We start from the raw sequence: 18322 nt of genomic DNA on the forward strand, positions 1-18322 counted from the left end.
AGGGCGGAGGGTGGGGCGGGAACTGGGAGGAGGGGAGTTATGGGGGGAAAAAAGAGGAACAAATGTAATAATCTGAACAATAAAGATTTAATTAAAAAAAAACTTTATCTATTAATCTGTCTATGGTTTTTGTTATTTCCATGTTTAGGGTGTTATAAAGAAATTTTCTGAAAGTACTGTGTTCGGTTCTTTATATAACTGTATGTTTTTTTGTTTGTTTTTTTTTACATTTAATTAAATTACATTTAATGTAATTTAATGTAATCAGGTAGGGTTTAAGCTTGTCATTTTGCTATTGGTTTCTATATGTCTTATGTCTTTATTGTTCCTTTATTCATTCATTTGTTGCTTTTTTGCATTAACTAGGTATTATATATGAATATACATAATCTATATTTATAGTAAGCATGCATTTGTAAGTGTACATAAAAAACAGAAGGAAACATCTAGAGAGGGCTACAAGATTTTAAAAGATATTATTTTGTTATTCATGGGATTATATTAATCATAACATTTTTTTAAAAAACCACTATTTCCCACAATTGCTAAAGTTAAATCCAAATGTATGTATGTAAAGACATAGATAATATTTTTCTCTAATGACTTTGTAGACCCAGTTTTCCTCATTTAATTTCAAGATAGAGCAGGACTCTACCAGTGCTTTACAACTAGATTGATGTCTAACTGTAAGACTGCCCCAAAATTCAAAATTCAATGTATAAACATGCAATAGAGTTTGATAGCCCTTGTGTCCCACAGCTGGAAGAATAAGTAGTTGACCTTTAAGTAGTTTTCCGCTTCTTGGCAGATGGCCGTTCAAATACATCTCGTACCCCAGCTGCCTTTTGTTTAAAGAACTTTGTGTTCTGGGCACTCTCTTGGCCCCATGCTGAATCAATGAGGTGGTGTCCTGATGCACAAGGTGGGTATATTTGGTACAACCAGAGCGCCCGAAATTCTTGACCTGCATGACTTTGGGAAGAATTGTTTTGTTGCAATGATCCTCCAGGGCAGGTGCGCTGAAATCTCTCTTGTATACTTCTTCATCCTCATCCATGAAGAAGGCACCCCGGCGATAATACTTCTGTAAGAACCTGTATTTGCCCTTAACAGCTTTGTTGGTAATAACTTTGCTATTTGCACGAAGCCCAGCTCGCCTCTCTTCCACAGTGAGGTTTCGCATGCGTTCAATTTCTGCTTCCTCCTTCTCAAGCGCTTCTCGATCTTCTCTGTCCCTCTTGATTCTCTTTAGTTCTCGAACTTTCCATGCCTCATCTGCCTCCTCACCATTTTCATCGTCAGTATTCAGTGCATCCAGTGCAGCCAGGGAGCACTTGTTTTCCTCCAGCTCTCCCTCGGTCTCCTCTTCTACAATCTTGAGTGTACACTTGGCGCCTCTCCTCAGCCCTGCATTTAGCCTCCTGCTCCAGCTCCTTCTGTTTCAATGCTTCAGCCTCACGTTCTGGAACTGTTACTCGGTCCTTCTTTCAAATGAAGACCGGCTTAAGGCGAGGCTCCATCTCCTCTTCACTGTTGTTTACTCTTCACACTCGGACTCTGATTCTGGCTCCTCCCCATCACGCCCCTCATCTTCCACTTCCATGACTTCCATCTCTTCATTGTGTCTCTCCTGTGCTCGTTGACGCGTCAAGCCACGGCGCCGCTCTATTTCCTCATCATCCATTTCTTCCTCTTCTTCCTCACTGCTGTCTTCTCGTTCCATATCCAAGCATCTCCTTCTACTTCTGAGTCACTTTCCCCTACGACTTCAGGTTACGCTATTTTCCGATGTCGAGCCAATCTCTCTTCCACATCTTCACTGATACGGTTCTGCAACCGCCGTCGTCGGGGGTCGCTGGATGAACCCCCCTCCTGTTCCTCAGGCTCTGCTTCTTGTTCTTTGGCTTTCTTCCTTCCTTTTTTTTTGTTTTGCTCAAAAAAAATAAATGTATTTTTCATTGCATTTAAAAAAATACACCTGTTCAATATGCTCCCCCTCATGCAAACAGCTCTCATATGAGATTCTTCAGATTTTACGTTTTTTCCATTCTGGCTCATTCTTTGCTTGCTCATCATCAGATTCAACTTGTGCAAACATGGCTTTGGGCTGAGCCTTGGAATAGGCTGGAGAAACCCAGTGTGGGTTGTCCTCCGTGGCCTTGGCGTGGCGCAGGACGGCCTCCCGGGGGTTGCTGTCGTCCGTCTTATCCAAAGCAATGTTCTTCAGGATGTATGAGGACAGGGTGCCGCCGTGGCTTCCCACCCGGCCGCCACGACCTGGGCCCGCCACAGGAGGCTCGGACTTGTGCGACTTCAGGGGGTCCAGTCTGTCCTTCTCCAGCTGCTTCCTGGCGCTCCGCTGGCGGGGCTCACGGAACAGCGGCAAGGCGTGAGGGGTGATGATGTCGTCCTGGGTCAGAGTCTCGGCTTGCTTCGCCTTCCGCTGGGTTTTGACCACACATAATTTTGCTCCCCTCTGACTCTTGTTGGGGCCATAATAGACTTTCGCCAGCCCGTTTCCAGTTCCCACCATGATCTGGTTCAGCTTTGGATGCCACAGGCAGCGGACCACACTCGCATCCGTGATGTCTATTTCATACACCCTCTGGAAAGTTCTGCGCTCAAAGAAAAGGAGTTTGCCGCTGCCACATCCCCTTTGAACAGATGTGCTGGTTACTATGAGTTTATCATCTGGACTGAAACAGCAGTCAGTCATTGGAAACATGGTGGGAAGACTCGAGGCTGAAAAAAGTGGCTTATTAAACTATCGGATGTCCCATAATTTTAATGTATCATCACCTCCACAAGAGGCAAGGACAGTACCATCATAGGAAAAAGCCACGCAAGAAGTTTCTGTACCCGGGTCATGAGCCTGTTTGTAGTGGAATTTAGGATGAACTGTCAGATTCCGGTCCCAGATCTGTATGCTTCCGTTCTGGCAGGCAGCTGCTATGAGGTTTCCATCTCTACTGTATGTGCACGTGGTGGGAATCACTTTTTTACCCTGCATCGTCCGTGGTTTAAACACACTTTTTTGTTTCTTTGGATTTTCAACTTCCCATGTCCTCACAGTCGCATCATTTGAGCAAGTTATAAATTCTCCCTTTATTTTGGGATGCCATGAGCCAGTATGAAGCATTGCTGTGTGACCCTTGGTGTTGGCCATGTCCACAATATACTGGTCTCCTTTTATACATTCCATTACTTCAAAACCATCTCTGTCAATCGCTTTGGCTTGAGAGCTTCCGGATACAACAAGAATCATGTCTCCTGTCTTACTATACTGCAATGACTTGATCTGATGGCATTCACAGGGTTGAAGGGATCGAAAGGCCTTAAAAGAAGCGTCCATTCCAGCAAAATCCCAAAACTTAACATCATAGTTGTATCCTCCTGTCACCAAGCGGGCACCTGAGGGGTCCAGACCCAAAGCAGAAACTGTTTTAGTGCCATGCTTTAGCATTTCATGAGAATCAGGGATCTTTTGAACAGGATTTTCCTCTTCGGAATCACCACCACCATCATCATCGTCATCACCATCTTCCTCTTGAAGAGGTGGAGGTAAACGACCAATAGTTTGCTCCATCGATCAACAGGTTCTTCTGCCATGGTAGGGGGTAAAGGAGGGCCAGTCAACTCATCATCAGAGGAATCAGAACTCTCTTCACTTCCACTACTGCTTGTATCACTGGAAGATGATTTAGAGCAATCTCTGACCACATTTGAGCCTGAAGATGTAGGTTCAATATCTTCATTTTGCCTTCTTAATTCTTTCTCTCTGTTCATTTCTTCCTCTTTTTCTCTTGCCTCCAGTGTTTTCCGACTTCTTTCCACAGCTGTTCTTCGAGTCTGTTCAAACATTGCTTCCAAATCAAATGTACGAGCTTTTTCCCCGAACCCTGTGTAGCCCATGGTGACCACCAGCTGCGGGTCTGGCCCCGACGTCTCAGCACCTTCGCTGGGCCCTGGGCGCTCCATCGCCTCCACCTGCCGCAGAGCCAGCGGCAGTCCACACAGCTGCGAGGGCGCTGAGGCTTTGTCTGTCTGTCTTTCTTTCTTTCTTTTTTTGGAAAGTATTTTTCTTTTATGGGTATTTTCATAAACAATGTTAGTGAATGCGATGCCCCTCCTTCCCATGACGAAGCCACAGGCCTAACTTATAAAAACCTTCAGTCACACCCTAGATGGTTTCAAGAAGCGTTACTCTTTTCTAGTACCTGGGGGTTTGCTTTGGCTAGATTTTCTATTTTAACCCATGCTCCTTCTCGTTCTTTCATTTTTAGCTTCTCTTTCAGCTTCTCTGCTTTAAACTGTTGGGTGCAGTCATCGAATAGTTTTTGGTTCATTTCCATGAAGAGTTTCAGTGCGTTGTATATCAAGCCATGTATTGTCTTATTCCAGTGGGTCTTTGAATGGCGGTACAAGGACGGGAACATGATGGGCAGGATCTTGGCTGCGTTGTCACTGATGAGGCTCATAATGTACTCATTGTTCCAGTAATACAGCGCTCGCTCTGCCACCTGGAAGTGTGGGCTGGAGACGCACTTGGCCAACTGCCAGAAGAGCGGCTCCATGACCTTGACAAATTCCGATGGTTCAATCACATCTAAAATTTCTTCTAACTCATTCAAGAACATTACTTCTTTTGGACTGTGAGTCTTTGGCCAGTATTTGAGCAGTGCCATGACCACTGGTTCCGTGAGGGTGCTGTCCTTCTCCAGAAACTGCACGACACAGTACGCCAGCTGGGGGTGGAAGACACTCAGAGATTTCACTTTGTGCAAAGGTAGTAACACCTTCAATAAGAAAATCTTGTGCTCCTCTTTTAGTGGTAAGGCAAATCCATTAATTATACTTCCCAGTATTTCCAGTAATTCTGCTATGCCATTGTGATGCTCTGTTTCATAAATAAACCTATAAAATATATTATTTATCTGCTTTTGGATGTATGCTCTCAAGCCTAAGAATTTCCCGTAGATCCGGTGAAGGGTCGTTTTCAGAAAATCTCTCTCTCGAGGATCCGCACTCTCATAGAGCTCTAAAAGCTGCAATACAAACTTCTGATCAATATATTTCTTCGCTATATTAGGTTGGAAATCTGGAGACTCTAAAAATCTTAGGAAAAATTCATAAACAAGCTGTAGGTGAGGCCAGGCTGCTTCTAACATTGGTTCGTCTTCCTCTGGGTCAAATTCTGCTCCCGTAGGATTGGAGGAAGGTGGTAATGTTCGAAACATATTAACTGCAAACATATGGACCACTTCTGGGTAGATGGGCTCTGTGATCACATTCCGATTGTGGGTGATATATTCCACCATCTCACTTAAAGCAGCTCGTTTTACTTCCTTCCACTTTAGGTCACTTAGTGGATCGGAAACAAAGTCAAAGAGGACACAACACTGACATAACTTCTGGATAAAAAGCTTCTCTTGTTCAGGAGGAGGAACATCTTTTAAAGATGGTAGTTTTTGAAGTTCTCTATCACTGCTGGCGCTAAACCTGGAGGAACTTTGCCGTTTGTGTTTCTTCACTATGGGCTGAACGGCTGGCACCTTAATTTTACTAGATACTGTAGACGAGACAGAACCAACGCTGCTTTTCCTGCTGGAAATCTCTGGTTCTATGGTGTCTTGTGCTTCTTTTGAACCTCTTCCACTTTTTCCTGCTTTTGGTACTTCTTTCTCCTTCTTGTTTTTATTCGGCATGGCTGGTGCGGGCCGCCGCCGCCACCGCTCCAGCTGCCGGCCCCTCAGCAGCAGTAGTGCAGCCGCCCAGGGGACTGAGCCGTTCGCTCGCTCCCGCTTCCCCTTTTCCAGGCTCCCAGAGGCTGAGGCAGCCCTGGCGGTGGCGGCGTCTCTCCGCCTGTCTTTCTTAATGAACTGAAATTCTTCATCCTCCTCATCTGAGGACTCCATAGGGGCAAAGTCTGGTCTCTTTCCCGACACATAACGTTTCACTTTCTCCATTGAAATCTCACCTTGCTCATTGCGGACCGGGAAGGCCCAGGCCGTGGACTGAATGGGCCGCTGATTCATGAGTGAGCTGGGGGCCGACATGTTCATGGCAGCGGCAGGACTCTGGGCACTTCCCTGATTCCAAGTAGTAAACAGCTATCAACAGTAGAGCATGAGACTCTTAATCTCAGGGTCGTGGGTTCGTGCCCCACGTTGGGCGCCAATTGTTGGGGTCCAACCCCAGCAGGTCCAGGGGTTCCCAAAGGTGTGGACGGATCAGCGAAGAAGGAATGACACCGAGACAGTGTTCAGTTGATCAGCAGTCTAGCCAGATTCTCTAGCCAGGTTCTAGCCAGGACCTCCAGCCAGGTTCTGTCTATAACTGTATGTTTTACTTATGTAAATGTTACGTTGTAGGTGAGTGTTTTGCTTTTGAAGATATGCAAAACTGTGATCTACAATAGTCATTTGCTTTGCTTCCCAGTTACACACAATAATGAAAATTCTAGGTTTTTTTTTATCCCTATAAACACATGCAATGTTTAATACTTTTTTATCCTTATAAACACATGCAATGTTTAATATTTTTGTAGGTCCAAAAATCAGTATAGTGTTAACTTGTTTTAAATCCATTTCCATAAGAAATTTTTATGGTGAGCATTTCTTTATGCATTTATTTACACTGTCTTTATTTTGTTGAAAGTTTTGGTCAAAACTTTGGCAATTTTTAAAATGAATTTAGGATTTAACCAATAGGAAGACAATTCAGCGTTAAGAAATCTGTATTCACTACACTCATTCCTTAAAGACCCAACTGATTTCATTGGCAATTGGAACTATATGTTTTGAATACTGGAAGCAAAATTGTTTTTCTCAACTTTTATCTTATGCACAATTTAATGCCCACTTGCATGATACACTTTTAAGTTAAATCTATGTTGCTAACATTCTCCACCATTTTTTCAAGTCAAAGCATTCTTTAGTAAATTAAGTGAAGTTGTGTACTATTTGTCAGTTTTCCTGTGGTAAATACTCTCATCATGATCAGTTTCAAAATGGGAAAATGTTGGCACTGAACATGGGCCTGCTAGGATATTTCAGAAGGACATCATTATATTTTATTTCAAACATGCTGATGCAGTAGGTAAAAATACACTCAAGGACATTCAAGATAAAATAGTAAAATAATGGGAAGTGGCAATTTTTAATCATTTTTTAAAACTTTGATGAAAGTGTAATGGATTTAAAATATGTATTCAAAAATATATTTTTATTGAATTAAGAGGGCAACGGAGGGAGGATAGAGACAGAGAAACATGAATGATGAGAGAGAATCACTGATAGGTTGCATACTCCAGGCACCACAATATGAATCTAACCCACAGCTGAGCATGTGTCCTGACCAGGAATCAAACAGTGACCTGCAGGGTCATAGGTTAACACTCAACCACTGAACCACACTTGTCTGGATCTTCTAAGATTTTCAGGGATCCCACTCAACCTGCAACCAGGGTATCAATGAGCAGTGGCAGCTCATCCTGGCCTAGCACCCTGAGTGTGAGCTCAGGTCCTCCTTTACTCTGAATGCCCAGTGAGTTAACAGCAGTTAACTCATTTTCTAGAGTGTTAAAGTAGCCTGGTTTAATCTCTCTACTGTTCTGTGTTCTATCATAAGGCATACATTTTTTTAATATCCCCAGTTCCAATTAATGTACCCTCAAAATCTGCTGTTTTGTATACTTTTAATCCCATACTAATAAAATTCTGCAAAATATGTCATGCTGTGATTGCGTTTCATTTCTGATCACTTCCAATCACTTTTGGTATAACGCTTGTACCATTTAGCTCAGGTCCCTGAGGGTAGATTGGAGTCAGATGTAGTTTGAAAAGACCATAGATTGGGCTTCACCTTTACCTTCCTCCCTAATCCCTTTTTCTACACCTGTAGCTCCCTGCCTAATCCCTTGTTCACATTCAAGGTCATCCCTACCCTAAGAGGAACTAAAAAATCGTAGGACTTCACCCTCAAAAGGATCAAGCAATCCCAAATGGAAACACAGATACTTAGTTAGATTTTATATTAGAAAATATGAGGGCCTGTGTGTTTGTGTGTGAGTGTGTGTGAGTGTGTGTGAGTGTGTGTGTGAGTGTGTGTGCCTGTGTGAACACTTCTGTAAAACAATGGGAAGTGGCAATTTCAGTCATTTTTTAAAACTTTGATGTCAGTGTAATTGATTTAAAATATACATTCAAAAATATATTTTTATTGACTTTAGTGAGGAACGGAGGCAGGATAGACAGAGAGAAACATGAATGATGAGAGACTCACAGATAGGCTGCCTCCTCCAGGCACCACGATATGAATCCAGCCTACCACCTGAGCATTTGTCCTGACCAGGAACCGAACAGTGACCTGCAGGGTCATAGGTAAACATTCAACCACTGAACCACACTTGTCCGGCTCTCCTACGGTTTTCAGGGATCACAGTCAACCTGAAACCAGGGTAGCAATGAGCCGTGGCAGCTCATCCAGGCCTACCCCCTGAATCTGCACTCACGGCCTCCTTTGCAGTGAATGCCCAGTGAGTTAACTGCTGTTCACTAACTTTTCTAGAGAGTTAAAGCAGCCTGCTTTAAGCTCTCTGCTGCTCCCTGTCCTATCATAAGGCCTACATCTTTTTTCATTATCCGCAGCTTCAATCACTGTACCCTCCAAATCTGCTGAACTTGTGTTGTGAAATAGTTTCTAACATGAAGCAAGGAGCTCAAACCCTACAGACCATGCTGAGGCAGATCCGCTCCAGGCTGCTTCCTTTTCCTGAGCACAGTTCTGGCTGGGACATCCTCTATAAAGACCAACTAGGCATGATTTTGCTTAGAAGATTTGGGAGAAAACATGATGGTCCTCATTCACATTGGTGGTGTTGAGTCAAATCAATTTTCACAGGATTCTTTTTTGTGGATTTTTTTAGAGAGAGTGGGAGATGGAGAAACAGCAATGATGAGAGAGAATCCTTGATCAGCTCTCTCCTGCATGCCCCCTACTGGAATGGAGCTCCCCAACCTATGCGTGTGCCCTGACCTGGACCAACCAAAGAAACCTTGATTCATGGGTCCATGCCCAACCACTGAGCGATGCCATGTGGGCAAACTATGTGTTTTGTGTGTGTGTGGTTTTTTTTTTTTTTTTTATTGTTGACTCTTTTACAAACAGACCCAATTTCCCCCATCCTCATCACCCTTTGCCTCCGTCTACACTGTCTCCAAACTACTGGCCATCAGTCAACCCCAGTCAGTGTCTGTGGAATGAATCCATGAGCCAGGCTTCAACCTTGCCCCTCCCTAGCTTTCTGTCAATGCGTGTATTGTGCAGAGGGGCGATAATCCCTTTAGGATAAAGGGATAGAGACTGGGGACTGTGATTGGATGTTAGCATCTGAGAAGGTGTATATAAAAACCCCAGGCAGCAGAGGAGAGATTCAGAGTCCTCCAGCTCTGGAGTCAGTGTCGTGCTTCTCCACCAGGTCTGAGATCTGAGCCCCAGCCAACCCGGTCACAGCAGGAGATTCACAAGTCCCTAGCGGAGAGCGAAAGACTTGAAGGTCGTAGGTGGTGTGGCCAATGGAGGCTCGTCACCCAGAACGGGGGCCCTGCAGACCCTTGAAAGTCCAGAAAGGGAAGCAGCCACAGAGGGCCCAGAAGGCACCAAGGTGTTCCCTACCAGAGGAGATTTTTGTCAGGCGTCCCACACGGCCGATGCCCATCCCCACGAGCAAGAGGAAGCCTGTGCAAGACCCCCGTCTCAGCCCTGTGTCACCTGGCATGAAACCTGAGTTGACAACCCCAGCACCTCCCTTCAAAAAAGCTGAGGGGAACGCCTGCTCACCTTCTCAGCTACATCGTGGACGGGCACTTCCTGTAACAGACACCCCTCAGCCAGCAGGCGCGCGCTTTGTCCAGGATGCCACCCGCAGTGTCCAGCAGACGCACCACCAGCCCCATTCTGTCTCCAGCACCCATGGCCGGAGCCACACCCTCCTGCCTCAGGCACCAGCCAGGTTCCCTGATGGGAACTCGCCCAGCTTGCCACAGACTGGGTGCCAGGAATCCAATCTCAGCACCAAGGCACCACGCAAGAGAGCGGCCCCGACTTCCATCCAGGTTGGCCAGAAGGCCAGAAAGAAACCGAGACTCGGGTCCTGCCAGTCCCCCCAGAACAGCTCGCACACAGCCCACCTCCAGCCTCCACACGTGGGCCCTCTCGCCAAGACCCTGCAGCCCTGCCAGCTCCCACCAAGTCCCCCGATTCCATGCCAGCCCATCACAATGGCATTCAACAGATTACAAGGAGCCCAGTGGAGCTGCAGCCTGGTCACAGCTCCCTCCACCCGTCCTGCTCAGAAGCCCACGCCTGCTCTTCACAGTCCTCCTCACCTCGGACGAGTCACAGGGACTCCGGCACAGGGCCCCTGGAGTGTCCTCCACGAGGACCTTCAGCTTTCCTCTTCCTCTGAAGACAGTGATGGCCAGTGAGACCCCCCTTGTCAGCCATGACTCGTCCCTTGGCCCCAGGCCTCCTGGCGCTGGCCTTGGAGCTGGGGAGGGGACACCACCGGCTGCGCCTGTTTCAGGTGGAACAGAGCCTCCCTGCTGTGCTGTGTGTTCCCATGGCGGCAAGTCCAACAAGGCTTGCTGACACAGAGTTCCAGTTGCTGCACTTATCACTGGGGGACTTGGCACACGTCAAATGGAAACATTACAGTAAGCTGTACTTGGTACTGATGGGATGGGCGAAGGAAGTAGATTTCCTTTGGCAAATTTCAATCCATTGTGTTAGAAATTTAGCTGCCATAGTGGCCTTCAAGTCTAACCGAAAGAGGAAGCCATGTCATGAAGCGCTATCAAGTGTGCCCCTGTCTGCCTTGGCGGAACCTGGGGCAGGAACCCCCTATGAGGTCTGCAGTTGCTCAGCACTGCCTGTGGCCCTGAGGCGAAACTGTGTCCCTGTGCTGTGCTATTTCAGTAGAAATCGGCACGGGGACTCTTCTGATGGCTTGGTACCTTTGCTTCAAGAAACGTTTTATTCAATGCTCTTTTGTATACTTTTTATCCCATACTAATAAAATTCTGCTAAATATGTCATGCTGTGATTGCGTTTCATTTCTGATCACTTCCAATCACTTTTGGTACAACGGTTGTACCATTTAGCTCAGGTCCCTGAGGGTAGATTGGAGTCAGATGTAGTTTGAAAAGACCATAGATTGGGCTTCACCTTTACCTTCCTCCCTAATCCCTTTTTCTACACCTGTAGCTCCCTGCCTAATCCCTTGTTCACATTCAAGCTCATCCCTACCCTAAGACTAACTAAAAAATCGTAGGAATTCACCCTCAAAAGGATCAAGCAATCCCAAATGGAAACACAGATACTTAGTTAGATTTTATATTAGAACATATGAGGGCCTGTGTGTTTGTGTGTACTGTGTGTGTGTGTGTGTGAGTGTGTGTGTGTGAGTGTGCCTGTGAGTGCGTGTGCCAGTGTGAACACTTCTGTAAAACAATGGGAAGTGGCAATTTCAGTCATTTTTTACAACTTTGATGTCAGTGTAATTGATTTAAAATATACATTCAAAAATATATTTTTATTGACTTCAGTGCGGAACGGAGGCGGGATAGAGAGAGAGAAACATGAATGATGAGAGAGAATCACTGATAGGCTGCCTCCTCCAGGCACCGCTATATGAATCCAGCCTACCACCTGAGCATTTGTCCTGACCAGGAACTGAACAGTGACCTACAGGGTCATAGGTAAACATTCAACCACTGAACCACACTTGTCCGGCTCTCCTACGGTTTTCAGGGATCACAGTCAACCTGAAACCAGGGTAGCAATGAGCCGTGGCAGCTCATCCAGGCCTACCCCCTGAGTCTACACTCACGGCCTCCTTTGCAGTGAATGCCCAGTGAGTTAACTGCTGTTAACTCACTTTTCTAGAGAGTTAAAGCAGCCTGCTTTAATCTCTCTGCTGCTCCCTGTCCTATCATAAGGACTACATCTTTTTTCATTATCCGCAGCTTCAATCACTCTACCCTCCAAATCTGCTGAACTTGTGTTGTGAAATAGTTTCTAACATGAAGCAAGGAGCTCAAACCCTACAGACCATGCTGAGGCAGATCCGCTCCAGGCTGCTTCCTTTTCCTGAGCACAGTTCTGGCTGGGACATCCTCTATAAAGACCAACTAGGCATGATTTTGCTTAGAAGATTTGGGAGAAAACATGATGGTCCTCATTCACATTGGTGGTGTTGAGTCAAATCAATTTTCACAGGATTCTTTTTTGTTGATTTTTTTAGAGAGAGTGGGAGATGGAGAAACAGCAATGATGAGAGAGAATCCTTGATCAGCTCTCTCCTGCATGCCCCCTACTGGAATGGAGCTCCCCAACCTATGCATGTGCCCTGACCTGGACCAACCAAAGTAACCTTGATTCATGGGTCCATGCCCAACCACTGAGCGATGGCATGTGGGCAACCTATGTTTTTTTGTGTGTGTTTTTTTATTTTGTTATTTTTGACTCTTTTACAAATAGACCCAATTTCCCCCATCCTCATCACCCTTTGCCTCCCTCTACCCTGTCTCCAAACTATTGGCCATCAGTCAACCCCAGTCAGTGTCTTTGGAATGAATCCATGAGCCAGGCTTCAACCTTGCCCCTCCCTAGCTTTCTGTCAATGCCTGTATTGTGCAGAGAGGCGATAATCCCTTTAGGATAAAGGGATAGAGACTGGGGATTGTGATTGGATGTTAGCACCTGAGAAGGTGTATATAAAAACACCAGGCAGCAGAGGAGAGATTCAGAGTCCTCCAGCTCTGGAGTCAGTGTCGTGCTTCTCCACCAGGTCTGAGATCTGAGCCCCAGCCAACCCGGTCACAGCAGGAGATTCACAAGTCCCTAGCGGAGAGCGAAAGACGTGAAGGTCGTAGGTGGTGTGGCCAATGGAGGCTCGTCACCCAGAACGGGGGCCCTGCAGACCCTTGAAAGTCCAGAAAGGGAAGCAGCCACAGAGGGCCCAGAAGGCACCAAGGTGTTCCCTACCAGAGGAGATTTTTGTCAGGCGTCCCACCCGGCCGATGCCCATCCCCACGAGCAAGAGGAAGCCTGTGCAAGACCTCCATCTCAGCCCTGCGTCACCTGGCATGAAACCTGAATTGTCAACCCCAGCACCTCCCTTCAAAAAAGCTGAGGGGAATGCCTGCTCACCTTCTTGGCTAGATCGTGGACGGGCAGCTCCTGTCACAGACACCCCTCAGCCAGCAGGCGCGCACTTTGTCCAGGATGCCACCCGCAGTGTCCAGCAGACGCACCACCAGCCCCATTCTGTCTCCAGCACCCATGGCCGGAGCCACACCCTCCTGCCTCAGGCACCAGCCAGGTTCCCTGATGGGAACTCGCCCAGCTTGCCACAGACTGGGTGCCAGGAATCCAATCTCAGCACCAAGGCACCACGCAAGAGAGCGGCCCCGACTTCCATCCAGGTTGGCCAGAAGGCCAGAAAGAAACCGAGACTCGGGTCCTGCCAGTCCCCCCAGAACAGCTCGCACACAGCCCACCTCCAGCCTCCACACGTGGGCCCTCTCGCCAAGACCCTGCAGCCCTGCCAGCTCCCACCAAGTCCCCCGATTCCATGCCAGCCCATCACAATGGCATTCAACAGATTACAAGGAGCCCAGTGGAGCTGCAGCCTGGTCACAGCTCCCTCCACCCGTCCTGCTCAGAAGCCCACGCCTGCTCTTCACAGTCCTCCTCACCTCGGACGAGTCACAGGGACTCCGGCACAGGGCCCCTGGAGTGTCCTCCACGAGGACCTTCAGCTTTCCTCTTCCTCTGAAGACAGTGATGGCCAGTGAGACCCCCCTTGTCAGCCATGACTCGTCCCTTGGCCCCAGGCCTCCTGGCGCTGGCCTTGGAGCTGGGGAGGGGACACCACCGGCTGCGCCTGTTTCAGGTGGAACAGAGCCTCCCTGCTGTGCTGTGTGTTCCCATGGCGGCAAGTCCAACAAGGCTTGCTGACACAGAGTTCCAGTTGCTGCACTTATCACTGGGGGACTTGGCACACGTCAAATGGAAACATTACAGTAAGCTGTACTTGGTACTGATGGGATGGGCGAAGGAAGTAGATTTCCTTTGGCAAATTTCAATCCATTGTGTTAGAAATTTAGCTGCCATAGTGGCCTTCAAGTCTAACCGAAAGAGGAAGCCATGTCATGAAGCGCTATCAAGTGTGCCCCTGTCTGCCTTGGCGGAACCTGAGGCAGGAACCCCCTATGAGGTCTGCAGTTGCTCAGCACTGCCTGTGGCCCTGAGGCGAAACTGTGTCCCTGTGCTGTGCTATTTCAGTAGAAATCGGCACGGGGACTCTTCTGATGGCTTGGTACCTTTGCTTCAAGAAACGTTTTATTCAATGCTCTTTTGTATACTTTTTATCCCATACTAATAAAATTCTGCTAAATATGTCATGCTGTGATTGCGTTTCATTTCTGATCACTTCCAATCACTTTTGGTACAACGGTTGTACCATTTAGCTCAGGTCCCTGAGGGTAGATTGGAGTCAGATGTAGTTTGAAAAGACCATAGATTGGGCTTCACCTTTACCTTCCTCCCTAATCCCTTTTTCTACACCTGTAGCTCCCTGCCTAATCCCTTGTTCACATTCAAGCTCATCCCTACCCTAAGACTAACTAAAAAATCGTAGGAATTCACCCTCAAAAGGATCAAGCAATCCCAAATGGAAACACAGATACTTAGTTAGATTTTATATTAGAACATATGAGGGCCTGTGTGTTTGTGTGTACTGTGTGTGTGTGTGTGTGTGAGTGTGTGTGTGTGAGTGTGCCTGTGAGTGCGTGTGCCAGTGTGAACACTTCTGTAAAACAATGGGAAGTGGCAATTTCAGTCATTTTTTACAACTTTGATGTCAGTGTAATTGATTTAAAATATACATTCAAAAATATATTTTTATTGACTTCAGTGCGGAACGGAGGCGGGATAGAGAGAGAGAAACATGAATGATGAGAGAGAATCACTGATAGGCTGCCTCCTCCAGGCACCGCTATATGAATCCAGCCTACCACCTGAGCATTTGTCCTGACCAGGAACTGAACAGTGACCTGCAGGGTCATAGGTAAACATTCAACCACTGAACCACACTTGTCCGGCTCTCCTACGGTTTTCAGGGATCACAGTCAACCTGAAACCAGGGTAGCAATGAGCCGTGGCAGCTCATCCAGGCCTACCCCCTGAGTCTACACTCACGGCCTCCTTTGCAGTGAATGCCCAGTGAGTTAACTGCTGTTAACTCACTTTTCTAGAGAGTTAAAGCAGCCTGCTTTAATCTCTCTGCTGCTCCCTGTCCTATCATAAGGACTACATCCTTTTTCATTATCCGCAGCTTCAATCACTCTACCCTCCAAATCTGCTGAACTTGTGTTGTGAAATAGTTTCTAACATGAAGCAAGGAGCTCAAACCCTACAGACCATGCTGAGGCAGATCCGCTCCAGGCTGCTTCCTTTTCCTGAGCACAGTTCTGGCTGGGACATCCTCTATAAAGACCAACTAGGCATGATTTTGCTTAGAAGATTTGGGAGAAAACATGATGGTCCTCATTCACATTGGTGGTGTTGAGTCAAATCAATTTTCACAGGATTCTTTTTTGTTGATTTTTTTAGAGAGAGTGGGAGATGGAGAAACAGCAATGATGAGAGAGAATCCTTGATCAGCTCTCTCCTGCATGCCCCCTACTGGAATGGAGCTCCCCAACCTATGCATGTGCCCTGACCTGGACCAACCAAAGTAACCTTGATTCATGGGTCCATGCCCAACCACTGAGCGATGGCATGTGGGCAACCTATGTTTTTTTGTGTGTGTTTTTTTATTTTGTTATTTTTGACTCTTTTACAAATAGACCCAATTTCCCCCATCCTCATCACCCTTTGCCTCCCTCTACCCTGTCTCCAAACTATTGGCCATCAGTCAACCCCAGTCAGTGTCTTTGGAATGAATCCATGAGCCAGGCTTCAACCTTGCCCCTCCCTAGCTTTCTGTCAATGCCTGTATTGTGCAGAGAGGCGATAATCCCTTTAGGATAAAGGGATAGAGACTGGGGATTGTGATTGGATGTTAGCACCTGAGAAGGTGTATATAAAAACACCAGGCAGCAGAGGAGAGATTCAGAGTCCTCCAGCTCTGGAGTCAGTGTCGTGCTTCTCCAGCAGGTCTGAGATCTGAGCCCCAGCCAACCCGGTCACAGCAGGAGATTCACAAGTCCCTAGCGGAGAGCGAAAGACGTGAAGGTCGTAGGTGGTGTGGCCAATGGAGGCTCGTCACCCAGAACGGGGGCCCTGCAGACCCTTGAAAGTCCAGAAAGGGAAGCAGCCACAGAGGGCCCAGAAGGCACCAAGGTGTTCCCTACCAGAGGAGATTTTTGTCAGGCGTCCCACCCGGCCGATGCCCATCCCCACGAGCAAGAGGAAGCCTGTGCAAGACCTCCATCTCAGCCCTGCGTCACCTGGCATGAAACCTGAATTGTCAACCCCAGCACCTCCCTTCAAAAAAGCTGAGGGGAATGCCTGCTCACCTTCTTGGCTAGATCGTGGACGGGCAGCTCCTGTCACAGACACCCCTCAGCCAGCAGGCGCGCACTTTGTCCAGGATGCCACCCGCAGTGTCCAGCAGACGCACCACCAGCCCCATTCTGTCTCCAGCACCCATGGCCGGAGCCACACCCTCCTGCCTCAGGCACCAGCCAGGTTCCCTGATGGGAACTCGCCCAGCTTGCCACAGACTGGGTGCCAGGAATCCAATCTCAGCACCAAGGCACCACGCAAGAGAGCGGCCCCGACTTCCATCCAGGTTGGCCAGAAGGCCAGAAAGAAACCGAGACTCGGGTCCTGCCAGTCCCCCCAGAACAGCTCGCACACAGCCCACCTCCAGCCTCCACACGTGGGCCCTCTCGCCAAGACCCTGCAGCCCTGCCAGCTCCCACCAAGTCCCCCGATTCCATGCCAGCCCATCACAATGGCATTCAACAGATTACAAGGAGCCCAGTGGAGCTGCAGCCTGGTCACAGCTCCCTCCACCCGTCCTGCTCAGAAGCCCACGCCTGCTCTTCACAGTCCTCCTCACCTCGGACGAGTCACAGGGACTCCGGCACAGGGCCCCTGGAGTGTCCTCCACGAGGACCTTCAGCTTTCCTCTTCCTCTGAAGACAGTGATGGCCAGTGAGACCCCCCTTGTCAGCCATGACTCGTCCCTTGGCCCCAGGCCTCCTGGCGCTGGCCTTGGAGCTGTGGAGGGGACACCACCGGCTGCGCCTGTTTCAGGTGGAACAGAGCCTCCCTGCTGTGCTGTGTGTTCCCATGGCGGCAAGTCCAACAAGGCTTGCTGACACAGAGTTCCAGTTGCTGCACTTATCACTGGGGGACTTGGCACACGTCAAATGGAAACATTACAGTAAGCTGTACTTGGTACTGATGGGATGGGCGAAGGAAGTAGATTTCCTTTGGCAAATTTCAATCCATTGTGTTAGAAATTTAGCTGCCATAGTGGCCTTCAAGTCTAACCGAAAGAGGAAGCCATGTCATGAAGCGCTATCAAGTGTGCCCCTGTCTGCCTTGGCGGAACCTGGGGCAGGAACCCCCTATGAGGTCTGCAGTTGCTCAGCACTGCCTGTGGCCCTGAGGCGAAACTGTGTCCCTGTGCTGTGCTATTTCAGTAGAAATCGGCACGGGGACTCTTCTGATGGCTTGGTACCTTTGCTTCAAGAAACGTTTTATTCAATGCTCTTTTGTATACTTTTTATCCCATACTAATAAAATTCTGCTAAATATGTCATGCTGTGATTGCGTTTCATTTCTGATCACTTCCAATCACTTTTGGTACAACGGTTGTACCATTTAGCTCAGGTCCCTGAGGGTAGATTGGAGTCAGATGTAGTTTGAAAAGACCATAGATTGGGCTTCACCTTTACCTTCCTCCCTAATCCCTTTTTCTACACCTGTAGCTCCCTGCCTAATCCCTTGTTCACATTCAAGCTCATCCCTACCCTAAGAGGAACTAAAAAATCGTAGGACTTCACCCTCAAAAGGATCAAGCAATCCCAAATGGAAACACAGATACTTAGTTAGATTTTATATTAGAAAATATGAGGGCCTGTGTGTTTGTGTGCGCTGTGTGTGTGTGTGTGAGTGTGTGTGTGAGTGTGTGTGAGAGTGCATGTGCCAGTGTGAACACTTCTGTAAAACAATGGGAAGTGGCAATTTCAGTCATTTTTTACAACTTTGATGTCAGTGTAATTGATTTAAAATATACATT

General features: G+C 47.6%; 1 protein-coding gene and 2 pseudogenes across 1 annotated transcript; all 3 read right to left on the reverse strand.

Moving 5' to 3' along the window:
• Positions 1–744: 744 nt before the first annotated feature.
• On the reverse strand, positions 745–6244 carry LOC132222911 (microfibrillar-associated protein 1-like; annotated as a pseudogene).
• On the reverse strand, positions 1975–4001 carry LOC132222992 (WD repeat-containing protein 70-like; annotated as a pseudogene).
• Positions 4176–5770, reverse strand: LOC132222994 (serine/threonine-protein phosphatase 2A 56 kDa regulatory subunit gamma isoform-like). Its single transcript, XM_059678391.1, has one exon. The coding sequence runs from the start codon at positions 5703–5705 to the stop codon at positions 4191–4193; it is 1515 nt and encodes a 504-aa protein (XP_059534374.1). The 5' UTR covers positions 5706–5770; the 3' UTR covers positions 4176–4190.
• Positions 6245–18322: the final 12078 nt, after the last annotated feature.

The sequence above is a fragment of the Myotis daubentonii genome, chromosome 21, assembly GCF_963259705.1.
Source record: "Myotis daubentonii chromosome 21, mMyoDau2.1, whole genome shotgun sequence".
NCBI classification, from domain to species: Eukaryota; Metazoa; Chordata; class Mammalia; order Chiroptera; family Vespertilionidae; genus Myotis; species Myotis daubentonii.

Bases quoted from the DNA above. Each gene is read 5' to 3' on its own strand.
- LOC132222994 (XM_059678391.1), bottom strand. From the start codon at position 5,705: ATGCCGAATAAAAACAAGAAGGAGAAAGAAGTACCAAAAGCAGGAAAA.